Source organism: Micropterus salmoides, unplaced genomic scaffold (assembly GCF_014851395.1).
Source record: "Micropterus salmoides isolate LMB-PRFRI ecotype aquatic unplaced genomic scaffold, ASM1485139v1 Ms_hic_scaffold_9, whole genome shotgun sequence".
Lineage (NCBI taxonomy): Eukaryota > Metazoa > Chordata > Actinopteri > Centrarchiformes > Centrarchidae > Micropterus > Micropterus salmoides.
The window spans coordinates 1536062-1550346 of record NW_024044681.1 but is presented as its reverse complement, the minus strand read 5'-3'; the positions used below and the strand labels follow the sequence as shown (position 1 = coordinate 1550346).

The following is a 14285-nucleotide window of genomic DNA, read 5'->3' as shown; positions in this document are numbered from 1 at the left end:
GCCAGAGGGGCATCTTCTGAACACTTTGTTGATTTTATTCAGCTACAAAACATTCCAGGGAGGCTGTACTTCACTGTAACATTATTTTAAAATAAATAAAAAACTGAATAAGCATCAATACGAAGCAAAAGATTTGGCTGCTTTCATGAAAGCTGGGCAGCTATTTGTTCTCCAGAGCTGAAAATCAGTGCTGGTAAAAACGTTTCTGGTCTCAGAAGACTCAGAGCAGAAGGCAGATTATAAAACCAATGTAAATTTGTGAATCCTTTATACCTGTAGTCAGTGGATTCATATTAAGCATTTAAAGTGTGTGTGTGTGTGTGTGTGTGTGTACCATCTGACTCGGCCACGATCACAGCGAAGTAACGGACGGCCCCGTTGGCGTCACTGAACCAGGAGCAGTTGAAGCGAAACAAGATGGAGGACGATGTGACCTTCGATGACCTCCCACTAACACGTACGCTGGGGGGCGGGGCCGGAGGGCCTGAAAGGAAACCGATTCATTAAACAGACTGTCAGCCAAATAAATTAAACAGCATAACGTTTATTTTGTTTTTCTTTGTCTTTTAAACTTTATTTTTACACTATTTTATATCATCTTTGACACGTCTCCACTTCCTCCCACTGCAAAAAAATAAAGCCAGAATATCCCGGACCCGTAACAACATTGACTAATTATTATTAATAATGATTATTCTATAATATATGTTTTGGTTATTTTAAATTATAAGATGGTAAGTCAGAATTATGACTTATAAATCACCTCACTAGTAATTATGAGAGGTCAGACTTATGACGTTAAATGATTTATTTACAGGACATGCCATAATTATGAATATTTTAAGATTAGGTCATATATTTGACTTACCATGAGTGTATTTATTTCTGTTATGGCTACTTTTTCATGTTTTTGAAATGTGCTTCTGTAAAAAGGAAAAGCCTCCAAACAGAGAGAGAAACTTATCTCCCTCTGCTCAGTTTCTCTCAATAGAAAAAGGCTCTCAGGGACTTTACAGAGTCGTCGTCTTTTTATTTTTGTTCCTCGTCTTTTTCTTTCTGTCTCAGTCCAGTTGTGTCAGGATGATTTATAATGCAACACAGGCAGAGAGAGCGAGTGTGGAGACAGACGGATGTGAACAAAGAAAGAAAAAGGGTTTTGGGTCACAGTGACTTTTTATGAAAAAGGAAAAAATAAGCTAGTGATCAGACCAGAGTATCTTTTCAACGCTGTGGTGAACAAACAAACTAAAGAAAGTTCCTTTGTCATTTGTTCTTTTCTGCACTGGCTGTTAATGTTAACACACAAACTACTTCTTATACAGAAATAAGTTGTTACTAACTAAACCTACTTCCTGTCTGTGGCTTTCATTGGTTCCTGCACACAAATATTTAGTTTAATTTTTAAAAAGGTTCAGAAATTTTCTAAAACATCTGCTCACTGTAGTTTCTTTCAAACAAACAGAGGGAAATAGTGCATTTGTTGGGGACTAGACAGAAAAATTAAAAGTTGTATTTTAATTAATATTTACTAATCAGCTTTCTGACAAGCAGAGCTGAAATTAGGTTTAAAGGCCGTTTGTGACAACTGCATATAGAGATACTAATTTTGACAATTGTACAACAGGCTGTTTGAAACAATCAGCACAGAGATGTTTGATTTGTGTTCACTACAAGGTTATCGAAAACGAGGCTTGGGAAAACAGTTTTGTTAACTGAAATTTAAAAAAAAAACTTTTACAACGATAAATAAATGAAACTGTATTGTCTTGTTTGCAAAATAAACAAATTATGCAGTAAATGGTTTTAGTTTTCGTCTTTGTCAATGTATTTCATAGGGACTACAACTAACACTGAAACTAATGAAAACTAAACTTAGCATTTTCAAAAAAACAAAAAAAAATAGCAAACTAAACAAAAAGTGTAAACAAAAAGTAAAAACGAAAATAAAAAATATAATAACTTTGTGTTTATTAGAGCCCAAAAATATTGTGATCAAATTTATTTCCAAGATCAAAACCCCTTGAGATGTACCATCTCATTTTCGAGGGCGTCCTGACCAAAAACATACGATAATACAAGATGACACAATATACAGCAAACAACAAACACACTTACAATAGTAAACATTTAAGATTACAAAAAGAAAACACACACAAATTCTAGACACCAACACTAACAGTAAAACAGTACAGTAATAATTAAGAATAATTAACAGGAGCAGTCTGTCGTAAGGTGAGTAATAAGAGCATTTTAAATGAACCTAGATACTATTTAAGAAAAAAAGGAGTAATTTTGGACCCAGCTTATGTCTTTTAATAAACTAGATTAATACCAGCTTTATCTTTTAATGGTGCCACCTGATTTAATCAATGACTAGTTTAAAATTAGCGGGCCGTTTTCAGAGAACAAACTTAATGATGAATTTCTGAATGAACCCAGTTTGGCTGTTCCCTCCGTCTCTCTGCGTCTCTCAGGGGAACAGTCCTATTTAAACAGAGTTTTTATTTAAACACCAGACTCAACTACAGCACCTGAGGGGAGAGTGAGTGTGTGTTGTCCAAAAACCGGGATTTACTATACTTGTGGGGGCCACAATACTGGACCCATAAGTTTAAAGCGCTGTTTGAGAGCTGAATTAAGTTAAGTTTAGGGTAAAGGGCTAGGGAATGCATTATGTCAATGAAGATAAACATGAGTGTGAACTCACGGTCTATCATGGTAATGGTTGTATGAGTCGCAGGTGGACTCATCTGTCCGGCTGACGACACTCTGACTGTCACTGAGTACTTCCTGTACGCCTCCAGGTGGTCCAGCGTTACAGCGGTGACGCCACCCGCCAGCCTCAGCTCCGAGGTCAGATCCCCGTCATCGTGGCGACGACACTTGACCTCGTAGGAGTCGAAGTCGGCGAGGGGAGGCGACCAGGAGCAGGAGAGGGAGGACGAGGACAGAGGGAAGCAGTGAATGGACTTCAGTGGAGACGGACCTGGAGGAAAGAAGGAGACAAGGACACATGGAGAGGAGGAGGAGGAGGAGGAGGAGAGACAAGAGGAAACAAGTGGGAAGAGAAGGAGTGGTGCGAAGGAAAGGTAACAAAAGGAGGAGGAGAAATCGGCAGAGAAGAGTGTAGGAGTGGAAACGAGGGAAGGAAGAGACGGAAAGGTGAGGCGATGAGGGAGAGGAAAGAAGTTGAGGAGGAAAGGAAAAGAGGGTATGAAGAGGCAGAGGAAAGGAAGGAAGGAGACAAGAGGAGAAAAGGAAATTAAAAGGAGGCAGGAAAGGAGATGATAAAGGTGAGGAAGAAAAGACAAGTGAGGTGAGGGGAGAATAAAAGGAGTGAAGGAAGGAGTTCGGAGAGAAGAGGAAAGAGGAGAGTTGAGAAGAAATGTGAGGAAAGGAAAGAGGATAGGAGACATGGAAGAGAAGGAGAAAGGGAGGGAAAAGAGGATAGGAGGGAAGGAAATAAGAGACAAAGGAGAGCAGAAGGAGGAGTTAGTCCAATAAAATTATTTTATTGTGTTTTTTGCTGAGTCACCGTTCGTGTTTCCTCTTCTTCTTTTGTATTTTCACAGGAAGGTCGTCTGTACTTTAACTAATGAGGGACGAGTCTGCTGCTCGTTTCGTCTGATGAGGCGATAAAAGCGTCTCTGAACGGGATGATGAATGTGTGAGAGGACGGAAAGACGAAGGTGAAGGAGAACACATTCATCTTTTTGTTTCTGTCTCCTCGAAGCAAACGGAAGATAAAAACCCCATAAACTCGCAGTTATTTATGGGAAAACATCAGCTGCTGTAGTTTAAACACGCAGACTTTCTTTCGGAATTAATCATTTACGAAACTGTCAAATGGCAACAGGATGTTCTGGTTTGTGTGACCAAACTATTGAACAATCGGTCTTTGTTCTATATTTTTCTTAATGTCAAAAAATCCCATGTGAAGTCTGTGGCGATCAGCTCCAAGCCCATTGGTTCCTCCTGAGGACACGTCACAGATGCATGATGTAGTTTCAGGAGGAAATAGTGCACTTGTTGGGGACTATTTTCAGCGGCGGATGAATCTGCATGTGGTTCTCTAGTGAGTACTTGAGGCAGCAGGACGGACTAATAATGTTATGTCAGATCGCTACGCTCTGTCACGTCTTTCGCCGTCTGTTACCAACGCACATGGTGCTAAAAATATACATAAAACAAAATAACAGAAAAGTCTAAGTAGGTGGGACAAAACCCGGACTTTCACAGAGGAGACCGGAGTTCGACTGCTGTGTGAAAGAAAGTCAACATTGATTCCTTTTACTGATGTTACATAAGTGGTGTTACTGAACCGTATTGGTCCAATTTTGACATTTTTTCCCCCTGAAGAATTAGTCTTAAAAACTCACCTCGTCTCATTTCGGGCTGTATCACTTTTAATATACACCCACAACAACAGATGGCGCCAAATGTCAGCAAAGCGCATGTTACCCTCCTGACTGAAGCGCGTCACCGTCCCAACTGAAACATGAGGACACGGCGACCGTTTCGAACAAAGTGGCTGAAAAAGTTGGTCAAGTTAAGCAACAGCTGAGGCGGAGCTGTGATACCAATTTTTATTTTTCCACTGAGATGGACAGCTACCGGTAGACTGTCTGTTTTCATTTTTATGATATTTACTGAAAATATCATAAGTAATTTATTTACAAATGCGATAATCTGATCATTTTATTTACATAGTAATTTTAAATGTGACTTTAAATGCAACATTATTTTATTTAAAAGATGTTAAAAACAACAACCTACCTTGTTTTTTATTATTATTAAAATATATTTTTTACTTTCAGTCTTTAAAAACGGAGGGGGGGGATCGTCTTATATTCAGACCATCCGGTAATTTAAGTCAGGTGAGTAATGTACTTATTTTAAGTCAAACCAGGATCTTTTCCTAAATCTAACCAAACTGCAACGTTTCAAAACGTTAACCACTAGTTTCATTTTGAAAGTTTAACCGTACATCGCATATTTATTCTTGCCAACTTGACCGCGGAGCCCGACACGTACAAAAAGGGCTGAAGGGTACCCACCCTCGCTTGTACTGACTGCACTATTTGTTAAATCTTACCTCTCCCTATGTTTCTATTGATGCCGTACGCGTTAACAGCTCTTACTAGTGTCTAAGTTGTTTCGGATAAAAGCGCCCAATGAGCAAATGCAGATGTAACAGCTGTACAGTGTGTTGAAGTTAAGCGTTTGAGCTGGTCACCCAGTTTTTCACACCACTGCAGTCTCACTCCTGCAGCCGTATCTGGCAGGAAGCGGCTTCTTTTTGTACATATAAGTTGTATTTTCTTGTCTCCCCTGTGTGATCAGGCTCAGAAAAAAAGATCCTCTCTGTGCAGAACTCTTTATAAACCCTCAACGCCAAGGTCCCCACTGCACCACAGGAAGTTGGTGTGTACTCGCCACAATATACTGACTGTGTGTGTGTGTGTGTGTGTGTGTATTTCTGGTAAATACTGCATCACCTCTTTGGCTGACCTCAGCTGAAAGAAATGAGAAACTAGGTCAGTCCATACATATTTATAATGTGTGTTCAGTTTTATTCCTTCTGCCGATCAGTTTTGATCCCTGCAGCCAAAACAGAATGTGATTAAAAATCAGAAGAGGAAACAGAAGAGAGCCGCGTTTTCCTTCTGCTTTCAGGGCCTTTGTTATGTTCTGCCATCTAGTGGTTTGAATAAGAAACATCAGATCTGATTCATGAAGAGCTTGAAGAGACTTTGAGTAACAATGAGAAGGACATCTTAAAGCCACAGCGCACAGTGATGTGACACGAGTGATCTTCCAGCTTTGTGTGGAACTTGAGCCCAGCACCCAAACGTATCAAGTCTCTCAGAAGAAGTTAAACCAGATCCCAAAGCGGGACTGAAGGTTATATAAGAGAGAGTCGTCGTTTTGCAGCACTCTCGGTCGTAGACATTTTGACGATGTGTTGAGGCTTTTCTGACTGTTGTGATTTGAAATATTATCTTTATTTAAAAAATGCATTTCTTGTCCAAGTGCAGAGTCCAAAAAGGTACAATGCTCCCTTTAAAAAGCTCTTATGTTATTTAATTTAGAAAAATTCATCAGCTACAGAGGTAAAATATTGACCTGTGATGTTTTATGTGTATATGCAAATATGATGCCAAAATCAATAAATAGCTTCAATCTTATATTGATATTTACCACTGGCAACCCAGGAGCGTGGCTTAAATATGCAAAATAAAAGTAATCTGACTCAGCAGCTTGAAATGATCCATCCAAACATTTAGTTTCAGAATACCTATAATGGTGCTACATGCTACATGTGCAGTATTTGCACACTCAGTGATGATGTTGAAAACTTTTTTGTGGACTATAGAGATTGTTTGCACAGAGGGGACACTTTCCATTTCTTATTTCAGCTACAGCCATTAAAAGGAAAGCTTTCTTATTTTGGGAAAATTTCCAACAGTGAGACGAGAGAATGAAAATTCTTGGCTGAAACCAAATATAATGAAAAAATTTGCCGAATACCAACCATTGCATAAATGAAATAGTCAAAATGAGCTTTTTCCTCAGTGTTTCCTGCAGGATGTGGAGAGACTATGGTGGGGGGTCCGGATCCCGAGAGGGTCCGGTAAAGTAAATTACATGTGTCCATTTATTTTTAATGGACACATGTAATTTGTTTTATACTTTCTGTGAATATAATCCAATTATTCTTATTACCATCCAGTCCGACCCAGTCAGATAAATAATGTTGTATGTGGTTCTCCTACGGCGTAACACGAAGACTTCACAGCCTCTCTTCATACTAAAGTGACAAACTGACAGGATAAAGTCTCTAACCTGCCTGTCAGCTCGCTCTGGGCCGCTTCACTTACCGTAAAGGCTTGAATACGTGTGCACTCCAAATGTAGGTGCGGCTAGCTTAATCTCCTTCTCCGAAATGAGTGACAGAAACACTCTTTTCTAAGAAGTCAGCCACAGATGGAGTGGACGTGCTGGGAGACGATTCAGCAGAACAGCGTCTGCAAACTTTTGCGTCTTTCTCGGACACTTTAAAATACTTCCAGACTGCCGACATGTCAGCGTAATTGTTGGGTAAAATTCGGTCTTTTGACGTATTAGGCCGAACACCGGAAGTGCTTTTTTTGGCCAAATTATTTTGGTGACCGAACATTCGGTGCATCCCTAAGGATGATATCAACGTGAACGGAGAGAGTCAGGACATGGTTAGCATAGCTCAGCTCCAATTGATTTGCAGTTTTGGGTTTTTTGGGGTAAATATTTCCGAACTGTCATCACGGTAGAAATTAAAACCTCATAAATTCAAATTCAAGACAATTTGATGAGTTTGGAATTTGTAAAACTGAGTTTAAGTCTTTTTCCACCTACTTGTCCTGACGCCTCTCTGGATTGGCCGGCTCCTGACTGCGGGTCCGGCCCCTGCTCCACTGATGGTCGCCACTGTGAAGTTGTAATATCGCCCTGGAAACATCCCGCCAAGGACGCGGCTGGTCAGGTCAGTCTGTGTGACTGACAGGCGGTCTGGAGGAGTCCACTGCAGGCTGAAGTTGTCGTAGTCCCCGGAGTTAGGACCGGACCAGGACAGCTCTATCGTGTCATTGGCCGTGCCTTGTTTGACTGACAGGTGGGTGGGCGGCTCTGGAGCTGGAAGGAACATTAATAGTATTAATACAAATAGTTAATATTGTTTAAGTGTCATTAACTACAACTAAATCTGTGTTTAAGTGTTTGTGCTTACAGGTGCGTCCGACGGCTGAGATGTTATTGGTCAGCTCCCCGCTGTGCGTGATGACCTCAGCACGGTACAGCCTACCAGGGATCAGCCCAGAGAACACGTGACTCGTGTGCTCTGCCCCGAGCGTCTGGGCTCCCAGAGTGGCGCCAGAAACGTCGTACAATACCACCTTAAATCACACGTACACAACGGGTAAGATTTAGTAACAGTGCTGCAGGAAACAGAGGTTGTTTAAGAAGCAAGAAAATATCATTCAAAATTACTTTTAATTAAATTTTGCAATATGTTTTTTTTACAGTGACTTGAAATCATGTTTTATATTAGCAATATGAAATCCGGTGGCCTCCGGCAACAGTCAATGAGAGCAAACTGACCGGGAAGCGTCCCCAGCGTGTTGTGTATCTGCTCTATAAAATGTAAACCTGCTGATTCCCTCTTCTCAGCCTCAAGTTCATCCAGCACACACAAGGTCAACCAGCCTCCATGTTTGTTCCTGTCTGAAGTCACATTTGCGTTTCAGTGAGATGACTGGGAACCGCCACTCTGAAACCGTTTAGTATAAACCGCAAGTCTGTGGTCCTGCACTGTTGTGTGTTTTTTTAAGATTAAAATACTAAAGAGGTGGAATTAAAATCTTATTTAGTGGTTGTACCAGAACAGGTTTACATGGTTTCATTAAAAAAAAAAAACACCATATTTTTTGTCATACTGCACATTGCTGCAGCTCCTCTTTTCAGCCTGTGTTGAAGGCTTCATTTTAGCTATGGAGTGATACATCTTGTCTCTAAATGATCTTTGTTGGGAGTTGCACATGCTCAGTTCCTAGTTAAGGACTACTAGCCAATAAGGAGCAGTAAGCTTGGGTTCAGCTGTACATGTTGCCGACCAGCTTGGCAACACGGACTGGAGCGAGAGTTTCAGAGCGGTGAGTTATTAATCTGTATCCATAAAGTTTTAACTGAGCTCTGTCTCTACATCACAGGAACAACTTTATGTCCACTGACTGCCTGGAGGGTAGCTAGTGTTTGGAAGGGAGAGGAGAGCTGTGTGCTGCAGCTCGCTGTTTTTGGTGTTTCTGAGGGCGTGTCGGAGTAGCCGCTTGGCGAGTGTTATGAGGCGCATTTAGCTTTCATCCAAGGGAAGCGGCTGGACTACAAACGAGCTGTTTTCAGTTCAGAGCAGAGTTTTCTGTGGGAGATGGGAACTCCCTTTGGGCTTTTTCACTTTGCAAACCTGTTACATTCACAAAAAAAGAGATAACTCAAGAGAGGGGAAAAGCCAAAAATCAGAATACCACCCCTTTAAACTTTGCTTAAATCTGTTGTTATGTCTGAGGTATCCCACGTTTTAAAATCAGTTAAGATCTGAAAATCCTCTAGTGTGGACATTAGGGGAGTCCTGGATCATAACTTCTGAAACTTATCTTATCTTCCAGCATCCATTACCTGATAGCTGCTCCTGCTTCCCTCTCCATGCTGCCAGCTGACCATCAGTCTGTCCGTCCGTCCTGAACTCTGAACCTGAAGAGACGAAACTGAAGACGGCACTGCGGAACAGAAAAGAAAGATTATAAATAAGGAGTAAAAATAACAATGAAGAAAGATGGTAAAGAATAAGAGGAAAACAACAAAATGTAAATGTAGAAGAAGGATGACGGGAAAGCAAATGGACTGGATGAGTGATGGAAGAAGAGATAGAACAGACAAAGAGAGAAGATGAAGAGAATAAAACATGAAGTTGGAGAGGACAAAAGGACGACGGCAAACAAAATAAAGATGAAGAAGAAGATGATAGATAATATAAGACAGAATCCAGTGTACCCATCAGTACTTATATGATGGCGGCGTTGTACTGACCGGTTCTGGCCAGCACGGCGGAGTCGCTGTTCATGCCTCTGCTCCAGCTCACCACCTGCAGTCTGTACAGACGTCCTGCTCGCAGGCCGGAGAACACACAGCTGTCTACAGCTGGACCGACCTTCTGCAGGTCCACCAGCTCCCCCGCCGCCTAACACAGGTACAGTACGTCACACGGTGACATGAAGTACTATTTATCATAAATATATTACGTATCAAGATAAAAGTACATCAAATGTTTACATGTAAAATTTTTAATTAATCCCACCTGTTGATGCTCCTTCCTGCTCGCCGCAGCGTCCTGTCTGTGATTGGTGGTTGCCTCTGTGACGCTGTAGAGCGACAGGTCGTAGATGTCGACGTGGCCGTCCGAGGGACGCCAGGAGAAAGAGAGAGAGGAGGTGTTGGTGGAGGTGACTGTTAGATTACTGACTGCAGCCGGACCTGGACAACAAACACAGAGAGGATTTAGGTTTAGCAGGTCACAGTTCAGGACTCGTGAAATAAAATGTGAACTGCTCGTGAGAAAACGATCACTAGTTCCTTCCGTCATCATTGTCTGGTATTAACAGGAGGTTAGTTAAGGCAACTCTGGAATTAGGGGGTTGAAAGAGGAAACCCACGACCCAAGGAGTCACATTCTGTCATTGAGTTACTTACGGATGGAATTATAACGAAAATATTTCTTTCCCCTTTTTGCTTAAACCACCTCAAGGACCCCTGGACTGCCATCACTTTTATTTTTTTAATTTAAAATATCCAAACTTGATCTGAGCCTAAAGATTTACACAGCAAAACGCAGATTCATGAGCAAAATTGAGTTTAAAAAAAAATTCTTTCACTTTTTTGTTTTCATCGGACTCTCTTACCCAGTGAGAACCACAATGGAAATAAGCTTTTATTGTGGTTGTATTCTCGTCGGGAACAGGTGATTATAGTTTTATAGATCTATCTGGGCGATGTGGCCAAAAATGTAATAACGATAAATATAATATCATTCAGTATCAATAATTATCAGGATAAATGTTACATCATTATTTCTTCTCACAAATCTGAGGTAGAATATTCAAAACTATAGATAAAAACTTCTCAGTCCTTTTTTTTTCCCTCAACAAAATAAATAGTAGAAAAATTAAATGCTAATTTGTTCACAATTTAAATGAATTAAATCCAACATTTAACAACAAAGTATCACAATCAACCGATGAATAAACTAACACCACAGAGGAACATGCGTCTTTGACCCAAGTCCTCTTCATAGTTGTTGTAACTTTAACTCACGTGTTTGTCCCTCTGCTGTGGCCTCCAGCGACGGGACGCCGCCGCTGAGCGTCGCCACCTTCACGCGGTACCACTTTCCTGACGTCAGACCTTCCAGACGCTCGCCTCGATTCTCTGCGGGAACCAACCGAGTGGCAAGAACGACGCCGGCCTCGTCCAATAACTGCAGACTGTAGCCGTCGTACACGCCCGACGGCTTCTCCCAGCTGACGGCGAGACTGTGGGTGGTGTGGTCGTTATCCGCCTGCAGGGCGGTGACTCTGGCCGGAGCTGCAGGGGGGAAATACAGTAATCAGCTTTTTAAAGGTTTTTCTCCAATTTAAATGAATCAGATCAAATCTTGTGGCGTCTTACCGGTCCTGCCTGTGGCTGTCTTCCTATTGGTTAGCGTCCCGCTCAGTGATTGGATGGTAATGGTGTAGGCGCGGCCTGGGATCAGATCCACAAAGTCCAGGGAGGAGACGTGTTTAGGGACAGTGCGAGTCTCGACGATGGCGCCATCCTGGAAACAGGATGTGACAGAAGAATATTCATGAAACCACCGTCTTATCAGTTCATCCATTTCTCTCCCTCGTTCATCCTTTCACCAGTTCACTGATCAATCTTTCATCCACCATCTCTATATTTTCCTTTAAAGTCGGGAGACACAAAATAATCTTCCGTCTCTTAACTCGTCTCCTGGATGTCAAATACTGGAGCATCTTTATCTTTTGTCCTGTGAGAGGTGTAAAGTTACAATCAGTCCCATCAAAGATCAGATTAGACGACCATGTTTTAGAAATGCAAACAAGCTGCTTTGTTTACAACTTAAACCCACAAGCTAACGGGTCGAGTGCCGTTATACCGGCTAGCTGATAGATTTGATAAATGTTTGTAGGAGGAAGAGGAAAGATGGATTTTGTTATATTTATATATTTTATATTTGTTATGTTATTCATCAGAAATGATCCCTGAGGGGAAACTCTTGTGTTACCATTGATCACTAAGCACATCGAGGCAGAAAGGAATAGAAATAATAATAGAAAGCCGGTAAGTAGAAAATGTAAGAAATGTACAAATCTGAAAACATAAGTAAAATATAGGAGGAGTGCAGATTATTTGTATTTTAAAGTATTAACAGAAGTGTAATGATAAATAGTGGTATTAAGTATTAAAACAGAGAATACTGCGCAGTATGTCAGTTTAATGAGTTTCTGCCACTGAGGGAGGAGTTAAACAACGTACACGAAGGACACGGGATAAGAAGCTAGAAAATGTATTTTTTATTTCATAGTTTCTTCAAGGAGAGTAAAAAAAAATCTTTTCATCGCTGGTCCTGAACAAGAAAATACATTTTCTCTGGCCTTTTTTCTATCGCCACTTTTAAACATCCTCCTGCAGCAGGTTTTAAGAAGAAGAAGATTTACTTTATTTAATTATTTAGTTATTATGTTAGTATACACACAGGTCTAAGTTATTGTCATGGCGACACGACTGCTTCATTTTTGTCTGTTACACTTTTTCACCTACTTGTTTTAAGTTGAAGTGCTTTTCTCTTTAAAAGATGACTTCATACGTCCAGGGGTTTTTCTGCTCTCTTTGAATAAATACTGAATTTACTCTTTTACTGTGAATTAGTTGGACTCACCGTGGTGGACAGAGAGACGTTGTACACGTCCAGGTCTCCGTCTCCAGGCGTCCAGGAGACCAACAGCCCGCCAACGGAGTCCGTCAGGCCGGAGCGAGGCCCCAGATGAAGGTTCCCGACTGCACTGGGGACTGGAGAGGACAGTCTGGGTTCAGCAGAGCCGGACTCAAGATGTTTAAAATCAAAGTTAGGCGATCGCCTCACCTGTCCGCACCTCGATGAACTGCGCCTTCTGGTACGGCCCGCTGAACGTCGACACCACGATCTTATAAAGACGCCCGGGGGTCAGAGAGGTCAGCCGGTGACGTCGCACCTCGCTGCCCAACGTGACCGGAGGGAAAACCCGAGTGTCGTTGAAGAGCAGAGTGACCTGAAGACAAGCAGAGTGAAGAGCAGGACTAAAACTCCTCTGAGGCAGCAGCGATCACTAAAATCTTTGTCCTCAAAATACAGAATGAACGTTCTCAGTTAATGTCTGCGTTTATGGTGACTACATGAAGCTTAACGTCAGCAGCAGAAATTTGCCGGATGGATATTTATATATGTAGAAGTGTCACATAAAATCAGAATAGTAGCTGTAAAAGTTAAGCAGTAAAAGTCAGTAGGCCACATTAAACACTTACAATCACTTTTAAACTCCACTTCCTCATAATATGGTTAGTTCTTTGCCTAAAACAGACTCTAATCATCAGCAATACAAACGCTCACCTCATAGTGGTCCACGTCTCCGGGGGCGGGGCTCCAGGTGACGGTCAGTTCAGCTGTTCCTGCTTCACCTAGCGACAGATTTCCAACAGCTGACGGAACTGAAGGACAAACAAGACGTTAAAGCTCAAAACAGTCAATAAAAAGCATGTGTTACATTTGTTTCCCCGCTTTCTGACTCACAGGTGCGTCCGTCGGTGGAGACGCTGCTGACGTAGTCTCCGCTCCATGTTTCCACGGTGACAGTGTAGAGTCTCCCCGGCGTCAGAGACGAGAAGACGCACTCGTTGTGTCCGGCGGAGACGATCTTGTTCTGCAGCACGCTGTTGTTGTAGTGGATCAGAACCACGTAGCGGTCCAGATCCCCAGCTGCATGACGCCAGTACACCTGACACGGGGAATAACACTTGTACTGAACAGAAACTTAACAAATATGACGGTAAAGCTGCAATGATTAGTCCCAGCTAATCTATGAAATTACTATTAAATTAATTACAAACTACTTTGATAATCAATTAGTCGTTCTGAGTCATTAATTAAGAGAAAATTTCCACACGATTTCAGCTTAAATGTGAATATTTCCCGGTTTCTCCTCTGACCTTCTCCAGCGGCCTGTACTACGAAGCGAAGTAACTGGATCCAGATAACTTCAGGAGTAACTTTGTGATGTCGGGTGTAACTTCCAGATTAACCCGTACGACCAAAGGTGGACAGGTGTTAACCGAGGTCTGTTGCCTTGGTGATTTATGCCGCATCTCTAAACTGCTCCGAGCAGGTTTTGTTCGTGGTTAACTCGAGGTTACTCTGTATACGTGGACTACACACCACATCTGTACTCAGTGTTAATGACGAGAAGTATTAATACACGCCACTTCATAAAATACGTCATGTCAGAGAATATTCAAGTTTTTTACTTGTAGATTAATCCTGGAAATCAGATTATTCCCCCTCCGGCTTTTTTTTTGTTTTGTTTTTTATTACAATGGACCTTATGTGCAGTTGCACCTTTATATCCATCATATTACACATAAAAGAAGAGCCAATAAAATAAATA

At 41.6% G+C, this 14285-nt stretch overlaps 1 protein-coding gene across 1 annotated transcript in view; it reads right to left on the bottom strand.

The window, feature by feature from the left end:
• The window catches only part of ptprb (protein tyrosine phosphatase receptor type b), a 52000-nt gene that overhangs the window by 15491 nt on the left and 22224 nt on the right, over window positions 1-14285 (bottom strand). The window contains exons 13-25 of the mRNA XM_038707769.1: window positions 13415-13619; window positions 13235-13332; window positions 12731-12896; window positions 12527-12657; window positions 11254-11401; window positions 10900-11169; window positions 9887-10062; window positions 9619-9769; window positions 9208-9308; window positions 7766-7931; window positions 7396-7671; window positions 2708-2986; window positions 335-484 (exon numbers count right to left, since the gene is read on the bottom strand). Of these exons, the coding sequence (XP_038563697.1) occupies window positions 335-484; window positions 2708-2986; window positions 7396-7671; window positions 7766-7931; window positions 9208-9308; window positions 9619-9769; window positions 9887-10062; window positions 10900-11169; window positions 11254-11401; window positions 12527-12657; window positions 12731-12896; window positions 13235-13332; window positions 13415-13619 (2317 nt within the window). The remainder of the gene's footprint in view (window positions 1-334; window positions 485-2707; window positions 2987-7395; window positions 7672-7765; window positions 7932-9207; window positions 9309-9618; window positions 9770-9886; window positions 10063-10899; window positions 11170-11253; window positions 11402-12526; window positions 12658-12730; window positions 12897-13234; window positions 13333-13414; window positions 13620-14285) is intronic.